General features: G+C 38.9%; 1 protein-coding gene across 3 annotated transcripts in view; it reads right to left on the reverse strand.

The window, feature by feature from the left end:
* The window catches only part of SERPINB11 (serpin family B member 11), a 77,319-nt gene that overhangs the window by 9,586 nt on the left and 49,892 nt on the right, over positions 1–17,841 (reverse strand). For 2 of the 3 annotated variants that reach the window (XM_032311142.1, XM_032311141.1), the window contains exons 2-5: positions 5,834–6,018; positions 4,764–4,823; positions 3,587–3,715; positions 2,774–2,891 (exon numbers count right to left, since the gene is read on the reverse strand). In XM_032311142.1, the coding sequence (XP_032167033.1) occupies positions 2,774–2,891; positions 3,587–3,715; positions 4,764–4,823; positions 5,834–6,001 (475 nt within the window). In that variant the 5' untranslated portion in view covers positions 6,002–6,018. Of the gene's footprint in view, positions 1–2,773; positions 2,892–3,586; positions 3,716–4,763; positions 4,824–5,833; positions 6,019–11,271; positions 11,303–17,841 lie in introns of those variants that run through there. The other variant, XM_032311140.1, reaches the window with a different exon arrangement.

A 17,841-nucleotide genomic window follows, 5' to 3' on the forward strand; every position in this document is an offset into this window, starting at 1 on the left:
TGGACCATCCGTGTTGTCACAAATGGCATGATCTCATCCTTTTTTATGACTGCATAAAACAACAACAAATGAATAAACAAACAAAGAGCAGATCAGACCTATGAATACAAAGAACAAACTGATGGTTGCCAGAGGAGAGGCAGAGGGAGAAAGAGGCTTCCACTTATGCAATGAATAAGTCAAGAGAATAAAAAGCAGCATAAGGAATACAGTCAAGGATACGGTAATAGCAAGGAATTGGGACAAATGGTAGCTACACTTGTGGTGGACATAGCAGAGCATAATGTATAAACTTAAATCACTATGTTGTAAACTTGCAACTAATGTTAACATTGTTAACAACTATATTCAACTATATTCAAATAAAATGAATATGGAATGCAAAAGACCAAGAAGCTAAGTCAAGGCAGCCCCAGAAGAGGATTAACATTGAACTTAACACTTCTGGTTATTAAGATGTATTGTAAAGCCACCATAATTGTGGTATTTTCGTGAGAATAGACAGATGGAGTACACTAAACCCAGAAACAGACCCACACATATATGGTCATCTAACTTATAATAAAGTTTACATTGCCATGTAATGGTGAAAGGATCCTCTTCCCCTATGTCAGCTAGATATCCATATGGAGTGGAATGAGGTTTGTTTTTTTTTTAAATGAGTCTTGACTGTAGTGAAACAATAAAGGCTCTAGTAGATAACGTATAAAAGTATTTTCATGAGCTAGGAGTAGACAAAGGTTTATTTAAAAGTAATGCTAAGGTGCTGACTATAAAGGAAAAGATTGGTAAATCTTACTCCTTTCAAATTAAAAACTTCTATTCATCAAAGGCACCATTAAGGAAAGATACAAAATGGTAGAAATTACTTGCAACACATGTATTCAGTAACTCCTACTAAAAATGCATAAGAAAAAAACAGACAAACCATCCCTACCTATGGGCAAAAGATTCAAATAGGCACTTTACAAAGGAAGATAGGAAGTGTATGAAAAATTTCCAATGATCTCATTTATAAAGGAAATGTAAATTAAAATTAAACTAACTGCAATGACTAAAGTTAATAAGACTAACACGTGGTGGCACAGTTGAGGGATAAATAAAACTCTCATTCATTGCTTGGGCAAGTATATTGGCAAACCACTTTAGAAAACCGATGTCTACTAAAATTGAATATATATATATATATACCTATGATCAGCAATTCCATTCCAAGGTGTCCATCCAAAAAAATTACATACAATATATGTACCAAAAGAGGTGTATCCAAATGCTTATAGCAGTGCTATTCGTAATAGACCTAAACTAAAAATGTCCCAGTGTTCATTAAGACTCAGTAGAATGGATAAATATATTAGGTATTTTCAGAGAACAAAACTGGTATCAGTGAAAATGAGCAAATCATGCCAACCTGTAGTCCACATGGATGACTCTCACAAATAAAATGTTAACCTAAAAAAATTCTAAATATATGCTTTATGATTCTAATTACATGAAATATTTAAAGAGGCACAACTAATATACAGTAAAGAAGTTAGAGAAGTCTTAATGTTTGGCAATAGGGTGGGTTAGTTTCTGGGAGGGGACACAAGAGCAGCCGTGGAGTGGGCCCTTCTATTTCTCTGACTTGGCAGCGGTGGAGGGAGGTTACCTGAGGGCATTCACTTCTGTGATGATTTTCTTTGTGATAATTCAACTGAACAGCAAACATAGAATGTGTGAATTTCTCTATATTTATTTCAATCAAGAAAGTTTAATTCAAACATCAAGACGTAAGAAACATACTGACCAACTGCGATGTATAAATGTTATTTGGGTCCTGATTCAAACAAAAAAAGAGACAATTGATGGAATACAAAAACTCACTGCCTATTTGTTAATATTAAATAATTATTTTTAAATTTATAGATTAAATAATGGTGCCGTGGTATTTTCTTTTTTCTTTTTTTTTTTAAACATATAATGTATTATTAGCCCCAGGGGTACAGGTCTGTGAATCGTCAGGCTTACACACTTCACAGCACTCACCACAGCACATACTCTCCCCAGTGGCCATAACTCTCTCGTTACCCCTCGACCCACCCCCCCCAACCCCGGAAACCCTCAGTTTGTTTTGTGAGATTAAGAGTCTCTTATGATTTGTCTCCCTCCCGATCCCATCTTATGCAGTGGTATTTTCTTTTAAATAACTTATATTTTTGAAAGGAAACAACCTGAAAAAAGAAAAAAAGATGGTTTCTGGACTCTGTCCTGGAAGAGGTAAGGGGAAAAGCGCGAGGGTATAGCTGTTAGATTGGCTTTAGGTAATAAATCCTGCAACTGAGTGTTAGGTCAATAAGGATTCGTTATAGTATTCTCTCTACTTGTTTTTCTTTAAATCTTTCCTTAACTAGATATTTTTAAATAATGAAATGGACACATCTTTAAATCTCAACATTTAACCTGCCAATTTTTTAAAAAAATTGATAATTAGAAGGTTTATTTTAAAATCGTGAAAGATTTAAATTTAACTAAATTTAATTGCAGAATGTACAACACTTCTGTGAAGTAGAAATAGTGTTCTTATTCTCAGAGTCACTGAGCTTAGCTCCCAACTAGGAGAAAGGATTGTAAAGGATATTTACAAATATTCCAAAATACTCCATTTCCTCCATTCTTGACCTGCTTAGGTTGGGTCCAGGACTTCACTCAGCTTCCTTGTTAGCGCTGACTCAGGCAGCCTATCAAAACAGTGCAAATAAAGTTTGGAGACACATGTGGGACTTATTCTTACCATTAGTTTTACTTTCAACCCAAGCATTAATAGTTTTCCTCGTTTCTTCTGGAGACTGCTCAAAATCAACAGTTTGTGGTATGGCTTGATAGAGTTTCTTAGAACAAGTTAAATATTGCTGTAAAAGAAAGAGCAATCACACAAAAAATAGTGTAAGGGAAGCCAAAGTCTACTGCTCTGTGTTTTCTAAAATCTACAACACAGAGACAAAAGCAGTTCGTGTGGGTACGTCTGCAAGAAAGCAAAATCCATATGTACTTAATCTTAATAAAACAAATGGATTTAAACAAATCAAAAAGCTCTCCAAAAGGAATGTTCAGAAATGTTTGGTTGTTTCTTCTGTCATATCATTGACATTTTTCATTCTAAAACACTCAAAGCACAAAGGCAAGCTGCAGTACTCTGATCTCTCGAAGCCGACAAATGGGAGTTACCGCCCCACACTCTAGATTGGAAAACTGAGATCTAGAGTGATTACCCAAGTAAGGACCAGAGTGAGTACATTTTGCTTGTTTGAGGTCTAATGGGGAGCCAGGTCTCCCCATGGCATGTGTGAGTGTGTATCTGTAATTCTTCCCTGAACTTGCTTCTTGGGCAACTTTGGTGGTTTTGGGGGAAATAAAATTTTTATGTGATATTTCACAACTTTAAATGAGAGTTTGGCAAAACCATTTCACTGAAACTCTAAGTCAGCTCAAATTTAATCTCTTAAAGATGAATGTCACGCGGCTCTTCCTGCTCTTTACTTATTTTATGGTGTGATAGTTAGAGGATGCTGAGACAGCATTGGCCCAGCATTCCATATGAACGTACCTGATGGAACACCATTGCCTTTGTCCCATAGAGTCTGTTGGCCATGCTGAGGGTACAGTTAGAGTCTGGCTGGTTGATTTGAGAGATTAAGACTCCAAACTCTGAATGAATCCTTCCAGCTTGGCTGCACTGAAGCATCAGTAAATAAAGAATAGAGTATTAAGTTGCTTGATTCCTTGCCATCAGAGGGTTATACATACATGAAAACAGTAAGTAGAGAGCATGACTGCCTCTGAATAAAAGCGTAGAGAATACGAACAAACAAGGAGTTGGAGAGTTGAAGTCATGTTCTTTCTCTAGATTTCCTCTAGCACAATAATCTCAGCACGCTGTGACCTTACTCACAGATTGTATGCAGAATTGTAAGCTATTGCAAAACACATAAGCAATTGCTAGCTTCAGTGGGTTAATCCAAAAGCACCAGTTTTCAAAAAGAGATCCCAATGGGTCTTCACTGAATGGACCTTACTCACCCATCATAGGAGCAATTCTGTTAGACCTACAGCTCTGAAGCATCTGAACTCAAGGACATTATAGGGGTACACCTTCATTCCCTAAAGAAAAGTTTCCCAAACTACGAGCTTCAATTCCTCACAGGTGGAGTTCTGTGAAGCAAGTATTCTGTGAACCTATATGCATTCACGTGTTTTCTCAATCACGATGAAACACAACCATCTTCATATGTGAATTCTATACAATTTGGCTTTCAAAAGGAATTCTCCTACTAGAAAAGAGCAGGTATCATGGTCCCAGGCAATGTAGGCTGGGCAACATCAGGCCCTATTTTCCTGGGGACTAACTATAAGGTAAAGCATCAGTGTCCTTTCTCAGTGCCCCCACTGAAAAAAATCTACCACTCCATAGATGAGGCTGGCAGACTCAATCCCATATGGAGATATATGGCAGAGTCCATAAAAGAACAGAAAGTTGGAGCAAGGATGACACTAAATGGTATGATAAAATCTGAGGGACTTTATCAGCATTATTAACATTATTATCATTATGTAAACTCTATAGGCCATAGCAATTATCGGGAAGACCAAAGGAGTGGATCAAGGGAGACAGGGCTAAGTCCCTTAAGGGCCGAAGAGAGGCTGTTACTCAACCCCTGCACTATAATCTCTTGGTGCTCTTATGTTAAAGAGCATTTGAGAGCACAGCAATGATATTATCATACCTTAGCTGAGTCCCTGAACTCTGGTTTTAATGACTCTGAAGTATGATCAAAGTGAAGCACCTAGAAAAGAAAAACAGGGATCGACGGGCATCAAAAGCAACATACAGTCTATAAAAGTGAATATTTACAAGCGTCTGTTTCTCCGTTTCAGATAAAGACCAACAGTAACTGCTACCATTCAGTCATATTCTTAGTGCTGAACCCAGCCTCCACATCTTACTGAGCCTCTCAGCAGCGTCAGAAGTGGACAGGATCATCTCGTTTCACGCTTGGGAACATGAGCTCGAGAGATGTTCCCTGACAACCATCTGCCAGTCTTCAGGGACGGAGCTGTTGTCCACGAGGCTCTTCTGCCCCCTCCCACCAGTCTCGGGCCATTCACTAGGACAGTGACCATCTGGGGTTCATGTAAAACATTACATGGTGTCCCAGTACAATACCTATTTTGAGAGCAAGAAAATCATGAAATTGCATCCAAATATGGAGTAAAGAAATAAAGGGCAAACAATAATATGGTATGTGAGTCCTCTAGGAGTAGTTAAGTGATGTTTATCGAGATTTTCCATAGTAATTAAAAATATATAAATGGAAAAATCACTGGATATCAGCCTATGTAACCTGAAAAGTCACCCCTTTTCTCTCAGTCTCTCTCAGCTTCGCCCTCTGTAAAAGGGAGATAATAACCCCTACCTGCTACACAGGGCTCCTATGAGCTTCAAATGTCCTCATGAATATTTTTTAAAAACTTGAGAGCTTTTAAAGTGTCATTAAGGTTTATGTACCTCACATATGTTCTCTGTCATTTATGAATCTTGAAAAAGTAAACTGCAGAAATGAAAGCATGAGAGCACCGAAGGGAAGGGACTGTGTTATACGCGTTATGATATTTGTATTATCACTATTGCATTATTTAAGCCATTGTTCATTTTAAGAAATACGATTTTCCCAAACGTTTCTCCTTTCACAAGACGGCAGAATTTCCTTGGTATAAGGATGTGAGCATCTGGCTGACCCACAGGGGTACACAGAAGTCCTCTAGGTTACAGGGAAATCTTAGCTGTGTTCCATACCTTTTCCATCTGCTCTGCACTGTTTCCTCTGGCACCAAGGAGGACCATACTTAGAGCATAGAGCAGGCTCAGTGGGGAAAAGAAGATGTTATCTCCCACGTTGTTACTGTTCAGCTCTTTGAACACATCAAGGCAAAATTCAACATTTGCGGTGCTGAGGGAATCCATTTTATGCCCAGCACTATCTGAGAACAGATGGGAGAAAAAAATCCAAGAATATTACTTGGAAATACAGATAATCTATGGGGTTCAGTTACTTAATTTCATGAATTTAAGAGTCTGGGCACACTGTTTCATGAAAAATTACATATTCTAGTTTTCAAGAAATCTGTAAATGACAGAGGTGGGGATTAGTTGCAGATTCTAATGAATAAAGATTCTGTTCCTTTCGACCAGTAGTTCAAAGCTGTCTCACTACAATTTGTGTACATTTAAAGTTGTTTGCCACAAAAGAGCAGAAGGAATTAGGTTCTTGTGTTCTTACCGTCCATACCATCAGACACCCCCTCATCCTGGAATTTGCACAGAAAAATTCTCAAGCTTGGACACCTGGGTGGCTCGGTTGGTTAAGCATCTGTCTTCAGCTTGGGTCATGATCTCAGGGCCCTGGGATTGAGCCCTGAATCAGGCTCCCAGCTCAGCGGAGAGTCCGCTTCTCCGTCTCCTTCTGCCTCTGTCCCCCGCTCTGCGCTCACTCTCTCTCTCTCTCAAATAAATAAAATGTTAAAAATAAAAGAAGAAGAAAAATTTTCAAGTTACACAAGCTCAGCCAAATAAAATGCTGTCCCACTAGACTGTCTACCTTCACAGCCTCAGAGGAGGAGAACACCTATTTCCAGATACCTTCAAATTCTCCCTAGATGGCTCAGTAAAAAAAACTGAATGCCTGCTGTTCAGCTCTTCCCTTCCCTTCTTCTTTGAAGGGATCTGTAAGAAAACACAGATCTCATGAAGCAACTTCCACTTAGCCATGTACTTCAGAGACGGCTTCTCACCTTCATGCCTGCTCCATGCCCCAGGAGCAAGACTTGACTGGCTAAAGCCAATTGAGATAATTCTCTATCCCACATTAGTGACTAATTAGGTACAGACTTGGTGTTATAAGAAGAAATTGTGAGGTTATAATGTACAGCATGGTGACCACAGTTAATAATACAGTAATGTGTAGTACAAAGTTGGGGCGAGTAGATCTTAAGCATTCTCACCAAAGGAAAAGAAAAAAAAAAAAACAGTTAACTATGTAAGGTGAAGGATGTAATCTTGGGAAACATTCCCCAATGTTGATGTGTATAAAATCATTACATTGTACCCTTTAAATATATAATATTTGTCAATTACTCCTCACTCAAGTTTGGGGGGAAATAAATAGAATTTTAAAGATCTGAAGGTGCCAGGATTTTTGCCAGTAAGGACAAAAGTCAGAGCTTCTAGAAGAGGCCTCCAGAAGAGGCAGAGCTTCTAGAAGAGGCCTCCCTTTGATAAAAGATTCACGGGGGAAGCCAGCCCTCTCTTTCTCAGAGCTGTTTTGTCTTCACATGACTACTGTCAGGACAGCTATTGTGTGACTGTGACGCAGCCAGCCCAAGGGTAAGTCAGATGGCAGAGTGAAAAGGAGGACAGAACTGAGTAGACGGATTAACTGAGTAGACGGATTAACTGAGTAGACGGATTAACTGAGTAGACGGATTAACTGAGTAGACGGATTAACTGGTCCTGGATCTGTACTGCCGTGGGATTTCTTGTCGTGTAAGATGATGTTTCCTTATACTTTAACTCGTTTTGACTGAATGTTCTGTTACTTGCAGGATTTCTTTCAGGATTTCTTTATACACATGTCTGCTAGAACCAATTAGCCTACCTACCTCACACTCACACATTTCTAGCCCAGCTACATTTTTTCCCTCATTTAGTCCCCCAGCGATATGGAACAAATTCATTCCTCTTCCTCTCATCTTCTAGATTATAGCTGTGCACTCTTGTAGAACCCAAGTCTAGGCCTATATTCTCCAGGCTGTTATGACAGACAGCCAGGCTATTATCGCCACCTGGGTATATTTATTTTAGTTACTAACTTGCCTTGTTTTCAGACAGTACATATCTGAGCTGAGCTCACTGGAAGTGTGTTCTCTGGGGTGTGACACTGTTGGGTTACTGATTTAGGCGTTAGTGTCACACCTGTCACTAAAACATAGGGCTTTGCACCTTATGAGCCAAACAAAGCCAAGGCCTAGGGTGAAGGCCTCAGATCTGGGGCAGGGAGGAGAGTGCACAGCTCAGCACCTCTCAGGCAGAGAGAGACTGAAAGGAAACATGTCACTCATGGACTTTCAAAATAATAACCCACCAAATTTATATGGCAAAAAAATGGTGATGACACATCCCTATAATTGAAGTTGGTTCTCCTAAAATAATCATTAAGGACTAGACGCTACCTATTCCATTCATCAGACCACCCAGCATAGTATAACAGAGCCTAAAAGTTATATTATAACAAGCCTGGACTGTACTTCTCTTTGTTCCCGACAGCTTTTTTTAAAGGTACATAACACAAAAGTTTTACTAATCTTATTTAATGAAAATATTAGCATATACCTTTAATAGAACTCCGTTCTTCAAGTTAATTGTAATAGAGTTCTCTGTAACAGGTCTAATGATAATAACATCCTTGAAAGTTTTTTATTTTGTTGCTTTAATAAGAAACTGATTTTGGTCCAATAATGAAGCATGTCCAAACCTTACTCTCTTCATACTGCATTCTGCATTTCAGTATATAGAGTTAGCTAATGGGGTCAGGATCTAGAAGGCAATTTCAGATTCAGAAGTAAATGTAAACTTTATTCTTCTTAAATCTATGTCACATTGTCATTATAAAAAGCCTGCCTTTATAGAAGAGTTAAGTAGCCCTACAGTTAGGGAGGCACCCAGGGAAAGGATGCGGGGATATACTGATAGATCACCTATGTGAGCCATGCCCTCTTACATTAATTTTTTTATTTTTTAAAGACTTTTTAAAAATTATTTTTGCAAAAGAGAGAGAGAGCATGAGCAGGGGGAGGGGCAGAGGGAGAAGCAGACTCACCACTGAGCAGGGAGCCTGATGCCATCTTGACCCCAAGACCCCGAGATCATGAGCTGAGCCAAAGGCAGTCCCCCAACCAACTGAGCCACCCAGGCACCCTATGCACTCTTCTATTATTAATCTGTTTGTTTCTTTCTTCTTTTTTAACCACAAGCATAGAGGACTGAAGTAATCATACCCCTTGGTTTTCTTCGCACAGCCATCATTGGGCCACAGTTCTCTTCTTTGCTTATTGACTTCAACCCAATTCATTTCTTTTCTCCTCCATCTCCACAGACAACACTTATCATTTGTTTAAAGTATGTTCTTTTATTTACATCCTTTTATTAACATCCTTAAAAATGTTTCCTTATTTTATGCATTTTTCATTTTCATAAATGTGCTTACATTAAATAATTTATTTTTCACTGAGTACTACATTTTTAAGACTCATCCAGGTTTCTCTGGAAACATCCTCTGTTGTTTGTAAGTACTGTGTCTTTCTGCTTCCACATTTTGCCTATCCACTCCCCAGAGGCAGACACCCAAATGGACTCCTCCTCTACACCATCAGCAAAAGAGCTATGATGGGCATCAATACACACACATCCCTTTACACCAGATTACTTTGTAAAGGAAATGACTGAATTGCAGATTTTGTGTATGTGCCAAGCACTGCATACATTATTCAGAATGTAAGTCCTACAAAATGGATCATATTACCCCAGTTTTGAAGACAAGACAGTGAGGGTTTGGGAATTCACACACTGTAAGTGGAGGAGCCAGGATTTGAACACCAACCCCTCTGCTCTGAAATCCATGCTCTTTCCACTTGCCATTGGATAGTACTTAGATAATAAGCTTTAGTTTAGGTAAAATGGTTTTATTTTTATGGCATCACCATTATTATCCCTATTTTATAAGGATACCATCTTACCAGAAAAATTAAGAAACTTAGCCTAAGATACGAGGTATCAATAGGTTTACTCTAATAGTTAATGGTTATTAAAATATGGTATTATTTTCCTCACTTCGCAATAAGATCTTCTAGTTCTTCAAGCATTTAATTCATAGCACCAAGAAGAAAAGCTTTAGGTTTAGGTTTTTCTCAAAAATTACTGGGAATATATCCTATGAATTAATGCATGACCTTTGGTATTTGGCACATTTATTTGCAAGACAGAGTTTTCACTATCATTAACCTAACTCTTAAGAGCTCTACTTTCATCATCCATTTTCTGAAATTTCACCCTTTTGGCTGTTAGCACAACAGAGTATCCACGTTAATCTTGTGTTCAGTGGATTGTATGCAATAACCTTAATTGACTGTTTCCTCTAGATCTGAGTGGTTGTCTTTGTGAGACACTGACACACAAATGTGTGATGAATATACAGATTCTTATTCACTGAATAGGTTAGTCTTCCTCACTAGACTTAGCACTCCTTGAGGGCAGGGAAAACCTACCTGTGAAATGATCCATGTCTTGCACAGTCACGCAATAATAAATATGCATTAGAGAAATCAACAGTATAAATATTTTACAATTTCTAGTCTAACTTCTAGTCTAATTTATGCAGTTGGTTTAAGAAAAGAGGACACCATGAAAGACGTAAGTCCCAAGTCACACAGAGCCTTACTGCAGATGCACAGACCCATGGAAGGACTCTGAAGTGAGCTCCCAAAGAAGGAAGGGGAATGGCAGAAAATTTCTTTTAGTGTACACTTCTGTCTGCTTTCAGACACAGAAAAATCCCTCCCAAGCAAAAGGAATGTGTCATCTGGAAGCTCTCATGGGAGAAAAACAGTAAAAGGATGCCCAAGGCTGCAGCCCTTCCAGGTTAAGAAGGAGGATTTCTAGAAAAAAAGAACTATTCAGGAAATGTGAGGAAGAAACGTATCTTAAAGGGGGATACTGTCACTAAATATTGCAAGAGAACAGAACATTGTAAGGCATTCTTTCCAACATGTCTAGTTATTAATAAGACCACTCCAGTGCAGTTAAGATCTTCTGAGGAACTAAGAAAAGTTTCAGCACACAGAGGTCAGAGTCATGTGTAACAAGCTCTGCTCTAAATAAGGCTTATTAGTAAGTAGAAAATATCAACAGAGATCTATTTTGCTAAACAAATGAGAGGTTTGAATTAAGTCAGCCTGCCTCAAGGATTTAAAAAATGTACACCATCAATGTTAATGTATTAACAAACATGTTAATGTATTCATCAAGAGATCAGCAAAAGCCACACTCAATCAAAGAATCATCTTCATGCTCATTTGCTTCATTACACACCTGTCCAACTGCCGTATTCTACTACTCTTATCTGCTCCTCTAAGACAACAAGCATAGCTAAAATAATGAAGTACAGAAATACTTCTCTTTACCTTTTTTGCTTTCCAGGGTGCAGTGGACAATTTGGCAGGTGTGATGTGAGTTGTGTCCCTGAAGAGGAAATATAAAGGCTTCACTTTTGCCCCTCCCTTTCCATTGTGTCCTTAGTGATTCAGCTCTACGTCCGCCTGGAAGAAAGGACAGCCCCGAGACGGAAGTCCCTCTAAAGGCCACCCAGAGCTGCTCTGCATCCAGGAGACTCTTGGGATGGCCAGCGCTTTCTGGAGACGTGCCCAGTTCTTCCCTGCAAATGAGGACACATTTACAAACCTAATCTCTATTCAAGAAAATAAGCTGTCTTTCTAAAAAGAGCAACTGGGAAACATTCAAGTTGGCAACACCATATTCAAAATTCCAAAGATTGCTGTTTCAGTATGGACGGCAGAGACAGTGATTCAATAGGAAAGATCCCAGCTGTGACAGAAACACTCTAGCCATGATGGGTGCTTCCTGGTCTGAGGCCCATTCACCCCAAGACTTTCTGAGCTCCCTTGCATGGAGTATGTTTTTGTGAGGAGCTTCTGCTCACAGGTAATTCCTATCCCATAAAAAGGATTTAACAATGAGCTCAGTCGGGACTTATTCTGTGGTTTCCGTTTAAAAGCTTGGTAGGAGCAGCAAGCCACCCCTACCTAAAGTGAGTTCAGTGCTATGATTCAGCACCATGCAAGAAAGATTATAGATTAGAGGTAGACATTAAAGCTGGAGACAAAAAAAAAAAAAATGTTTGGGCTGTGCAGTAGCCAGAATCAGCACTATGAGACAAGCCTAGTTTCCCAGAGGCAATTCTTCCCCATGTAATACACAGCCCAGCCTCCCCAGGGGGAGATGATTGCCAGACATAAACTATGATGGCAGACTACACTGCACTTATGATAACAGAAAGTCCTTTTGGCTAGTGATTTTCCTGCATATTGTGTGTGCAGTATGTTCTCTTCTAGTCAAAACTCAACCATTCTAGGGATACCTGGCTGGCTCAGTTAGAACACGAGACTCTTAATCCCAAGGTGGTGAGTTCAAGCCTGACAATAGGTGTAGAGATCATTTAAAAAAAGAAATCTTAATGAAACAAGATGGGATTGGGAGGGAGACAAACCATAATTGACTCTTAATCTCACAAAACAAACTGAGGGTTGCTGGGGGGAGGGGCGTTGGGAGAAGGGGGTGGGGTTATGGACATTGGGGAGGGTGTGTGCTTTGGTGAGTGCTGTGAAGTGTGTAAACCTAGCGAATCACAGACCTGTACCCCTGGGGATAAAAATATATTACATGTTTATAAAAAATTAAAAATTAAACTAAAAAAAAAAAAGAAATCTTAAACACACACATACACACACACCCGTCAACTACTGTGAAAGACACAAGAACCAGAGGAAGTATATTTAAAATTACGGCCCTAATATTCATTATGCCCATAAGATTCACGTAAAAAACAATTGTATATATACAACTAATCATACAGAACTAAGAAGAGTGCTAAATCGGTCCAGTCATTTTTGGGGGGTTTGGGGGTAGGGGTGGTTTTTTTGCTCAGAGCAAGTGCTTTCCAATGTGAGCTCCTTCTGACTAGAGGCTTCCATCACTTAGAAGTTTTGTATCCATGGTTAGAACTAATCCTCTACCTTGTCAGCTTATTTTCATCTCCTTTCAGAGCTAGTAAAAAAAAAAAAAAAAAGCCTAATTTTCTTAGCTTTTTTGCTATCTTAAGAATTGAACTGATTAAAGAAGATCTTTTTCACCCTTAGTCTATATGGAAACGCTGTTATTTTCCCCACTAGAGAAGTTCTTACACTCCACTCAATCTTTCCTTCCAGGTGGAAGGACACCCAGTAACATAACACTGTTTGCCTCTCCTTACTCTCTCTCATCCCCTGGAGTCTCATCCCCTGGAGTCTCTGAAAGCAGAGCCATAGACAAAGTCTTGCAGGCCTGGAATCAATGAAGGAAATGATCTCAAGGAATAGAAGAGAAAAGTGGTACAGGAAAAGAGGGAAAGCTAATACAATGAGGTAGACACTGGTACCTGATGCCATGAACCTTCTAAAATGTATCTTAGAACTGTCTACACAGAGGAATAACGAGGGAAGCATCTACTCTACCAGCCTTCATCCCCCCGGTCAAAGGTGACCTCGTGTGTGCAAACTCGGGTTGTACTTGTACACATGCCAAGTATGCCTATCCCTGCCAAAGCATCAGAAAGCCCTGGAACTAGAAGCAATACAGGAACAAGGTATTTCCAGGTTGCAATGTACAAAGGCATTCAAACCCTGTGCAGAACTGACAGGCTCACTAGCCGCTGGATTAGGAAGTGGGGCGACAGCATGTAAAGTGGCCACAACAGGTGGCCAACACATCTAATTCATGACATTGCCTGTGGGTAGGTTTAGGAGAAAAGCTGCCAGTTTCCTCGTGGGGGTGCTAGCTATCCAAAGGAAGTGCACACTCTGGTCTTCTCCTCCTACCCCAGGTTCCTCTTGGGGCAGTGTCCCACATTGAGGGTCCAGTAATTTCTATGATTAGGTTGCACGTCTGTCTAATTCTTCAGCCCAGAATTAGAATCCATTGCTGGCTCATATCTAATCCTGTCTTTCAACCTATCTTGACCTGTAATAAATATTTTATTCTTCATCTGCCTGAATTCTTCAACTTTCTCTCAATATTTCTCAGGACTCGGGTGAAGTAAGAGTGTTATTTATTGGACCTCTTAGTCTAGGACAGTTAGCATGGGCTGGAGAGCAGAGTACATGCTAGATTTCGGTCCCCAGCTACTCCCTCACTTTGGGCAGGCCATCTTGATGATGGCCTCCATCAGAAGTTAAAGGAAAATTTCAAGAAAGAACCTGGAGGCAACCAAGAGGGCATAAGTAATCTTAATGGAAGTTGCCTTAATGGTGCTTTAAGGGAAGAATCTAGGCTACAATACATTGCAGAACATACTAGAAAAGAACACACCCTTGAAGAGAAGCTGTGACATAAGAATGCTAGAAGAAGCAAAGTTGCAGGACTTTTTATTTGTGACTTTAGCTTATTCCAACAAGGGAAAAACAATGAATGATAAATATTTACAACCCTCCCAGAGGAAAGAGGTTAAAAGAGCAGTTGAGCCAGTACCAGATCTGTGGTGTCTATAGAGATAACAAATGAAGGGTGAATATGAGTACAAGACAAAGAAGTAGAAGATTTGCTGTGGAATCTAAATGAGCCAGGTCCTGTTGAGACTGAGTCAACTGTTCTTGGGAGCTGAGCGTGGAAGCGATGGTAGGGACAACTTTGGGACTGTCTTCTCCATGTTATGGGAGATGGAAAGGGATAGAGAATGTTGACTTCTGGAATTTTCACTTGCATTATGCCATCCCCCTTCATAGGGTAGCCAAATTTAGCAAGTAAAAATACAGGATACCAATTATATGAATAATTTTACAGTATAAACATTTCCCAAATATTATATGGAACAAATTTATACTATGTACAGCACATATTCCCACTAAAGAAATCATTATCTGAAATTCAAATTTAACTGGGTATTCTGTATTTCATCTGGCCCCACCGCTTTGGCATTTTCCTGAGACACTATAGTAAATGTATACACTTACTGGCATTTACTTGAACTAGACACAGAATTAAGAAAGGTCCATAAGGCAGCTTGAAGCAGATCTGCATACTAAAGTTATGTACTGAAGGAAAGAAAAAGAAAGAAAAATGGACGAGTGGCTATGGTTAGAGAAAAGAAAGAAAAGTCGATAAGAAAAGCAACACAAAGAGATATAAGGCAGCAAAATGCAATGCAGGTAAAAGAGACAACTTTACATAAAATGAGATGGTCCTTCCCAAACACAGGAGTACAGCAAAAAAGCTATTTATATTTAAATAAATATGCGTATATGAGCTAAAAGTTGTGTCTAGATTCTTAATTCCTGATGGATAGAGACATGCTTCTTGCTAAATATCTGACATTTAGTGAGCACTCAACAACAATTTTTTAAACTGTCCACCTTTTTATTGAGTGGAGGGGGAAAGAGTGTGTTTCAGACTGAGACAGGGTAAGACGTGAAGGTTTGGAAAAGTGGAGAAGGTTTGCAAAAGTGGATCAAGAAGACATAAAATGCTTCCTCACTGACTGCCAGTTGAGGCTGGAACTACACATGATTTGTAATATAAAATGAGAATGATATTCTGACAGGTGCATTTTGCTGTGGTTTGTAAGTTCCCAGCTAGGATTCCTCAGTCCTTGGAATGTAATCATCCAACCAATCACCATTTTTTTTGTAAAAGTTTCAGTTTTCTGACAGGACATTTCCAAAAAATATGACATTTTCAGTGAAACTAGAACTCTTACTTTCCTCGACATAAAGCAACTCTTTCAAAAGGAGTCATGTCATGTGAAAATCAAGAGTTTTGAAAACAACACCTAGGGCACTTTCCTACTCTTGACAAAGACCCAGTTGCAACAAAATGGAAAGAGTGTGAGGCACAGACCCAAGGAAAATAACCAACAGTGCCATTGTTTTATTTTCCACTAGACACAGAAAGAGACTTTCAACTATAATAAGCAACTCAGGTAAACCAAGAAGAATTCACTACTTAAAACTAGGCAAACAGATTAGGGGCAAATATTCACCATGCATACACCTGAAAAAAGTGTAGGTCACACTTTTTAAACACACTTTTAAAACACACAAACACCTTTTTAAACACACTTTTGAAACACACAAACACCTACAAGAAAAAAGCTAAAGAGAAATAAATGACCAAATATTTCCTGACATAAGGCAACTCTTTCCAAAAAAGAGTTCGTTTGAACACTTCATTGAAGATTATGTATGAATGGTGAATAAGCACATAACAGTGCTCAATATCATTAGTCATCAGGGAAATGCAAAATAAAACACAAAGGCGCATCGCTTCATAGCCACTAGAATGAATAAATACAAATGAAAATTTAAATAAGAAAATAATTATTTGTTATTAATGAATAATACCAAATGCTGAAGAAGATACAGAGCAACCAGAACTCTCTCACAGTGCTGGTGGGTGTGTAAAATGGTACAGCCACTTTGTGAAAAGGGCCAGGTTCTTAAAAAGTTGAATTTGCATCTACCACGTGATCTAATAATTCCTCTCCAAAGTATTTATCCAAGAGAAATGAAAACATTACTTCCACCACAAGCCTTTTTCAAGAATGTTGACAGTAGGTTTAAACATAAGAGCTAACCACTAGGTGTCCAACAAGAGAAAGTGGGGACACACTACGATGCCCCTTTTACACTGGAACACTACAAAGCATTAAAAAGCAACAAACTGCCAATACACACAATAACACTGCGTCACTCTGAAAAGTGTTATGCTGAGTGAAAGAAGCCAGACCAAGGGAACAAAAACAACATAGGTCTATGGGAAGTACATATGGTAAGCACACACAGTAAGAAAAATCAAAACCACAATAGTGGTTGTTCCTCTTGGGGCAGGATTACCTGGGAAAGGACATGCACCTGAATGTGTGCATTAGTCAAAATGGATTAAACTGACTGATTTGGACACTTTACCACATTTAAATTATACATTAATAATAGTATTCTATTTTATTTTTATTATTTTATTTTATTTTTATTTCTTTTTAAGATTTTATTTATTTATTTATTTGTCAGAGAGAGAGAGCACTCACAAGCAGACAGAGTGGCAGGCAGAGAGAGAAGCAGGCTCCCTGCCAAGCAAGGAGCCTGATGCGGTACTCGATCCCAGGACCCTGGGATCATGACCTGAGCCAAAGGCAGCCACTTAACTGACTGAGCCAGCCAGGCATGCCTAGTGTTCTATTTTAAATTAAACTTTTCATTTTGAGAGAATTGTAGGCTCACTCACATGCAGTTTTTAATAAATAATATAGAGTTCTCATGTATACTTTACCCAATCTCTCCCAAAGATAGCACCTTGCAAAACTGTAGAACAATATCACAACCAGCATATTGACATTAGCAAAGTCAAGACACAGAATATTTCCATCATAAGAATTCCTCAGTTGCCTTTCTCAAACAATACTCCCTACCCCCCCCCAGCCTCATCCTTAAGCCCCAGTAACCACTAATCTGTTCTCCATTTCTAGAGCTTTGTCATTTTAATAATGGCATAGAAATGGAGTTGTACAGTGTGCAATCTTTTCAGATTGCCATTTTTTCAATCAGAGTAATACTCTGGAGTTCCATCCAAGTTGTTGCATTTATCAATAATTTATTCCTTTTCAGTTCTGAGTAATACCCACAGTATGTTTAGCCATTCCTGCTAGAAGGACATCTGAGCTGTTTACAGTTGTAGGCATTACAAATAAAGCTGCTGTAAATATTTACATACAAGTTTTTATGTGAATATAAGTTTTTAATCTCCCTGGGATAGTGCCTAATTTGGGGGTCATAATTTCATGTTTAGTTTAGGGTTTTTCATGTGTGTGTGTGTGTGTTATAAATTACCAAATTGTTTTTTGAGAGTAGCCATATCATTTGTCATTGCACCAGCATGTATAAGTGAGCTAGTCCTCCATATCCTCACCACTATGAGCTGTGGCTATTTTT

Source organism: Mustela erminea, chromosome 13 (genome assembly GCF_009829155.1).
Source record: "Mustela erminea isolate mMusErm1 chromosome 13, mMusErm1.Pri, whole genome shotgun sequence".
NCBI classification, from domain to species: domain Eukaryota; kingdom Metazoa; phylum Chordata; class Mammalia; order Carnivora; family Mustelidae; genus Mustela; species Mustela erminea.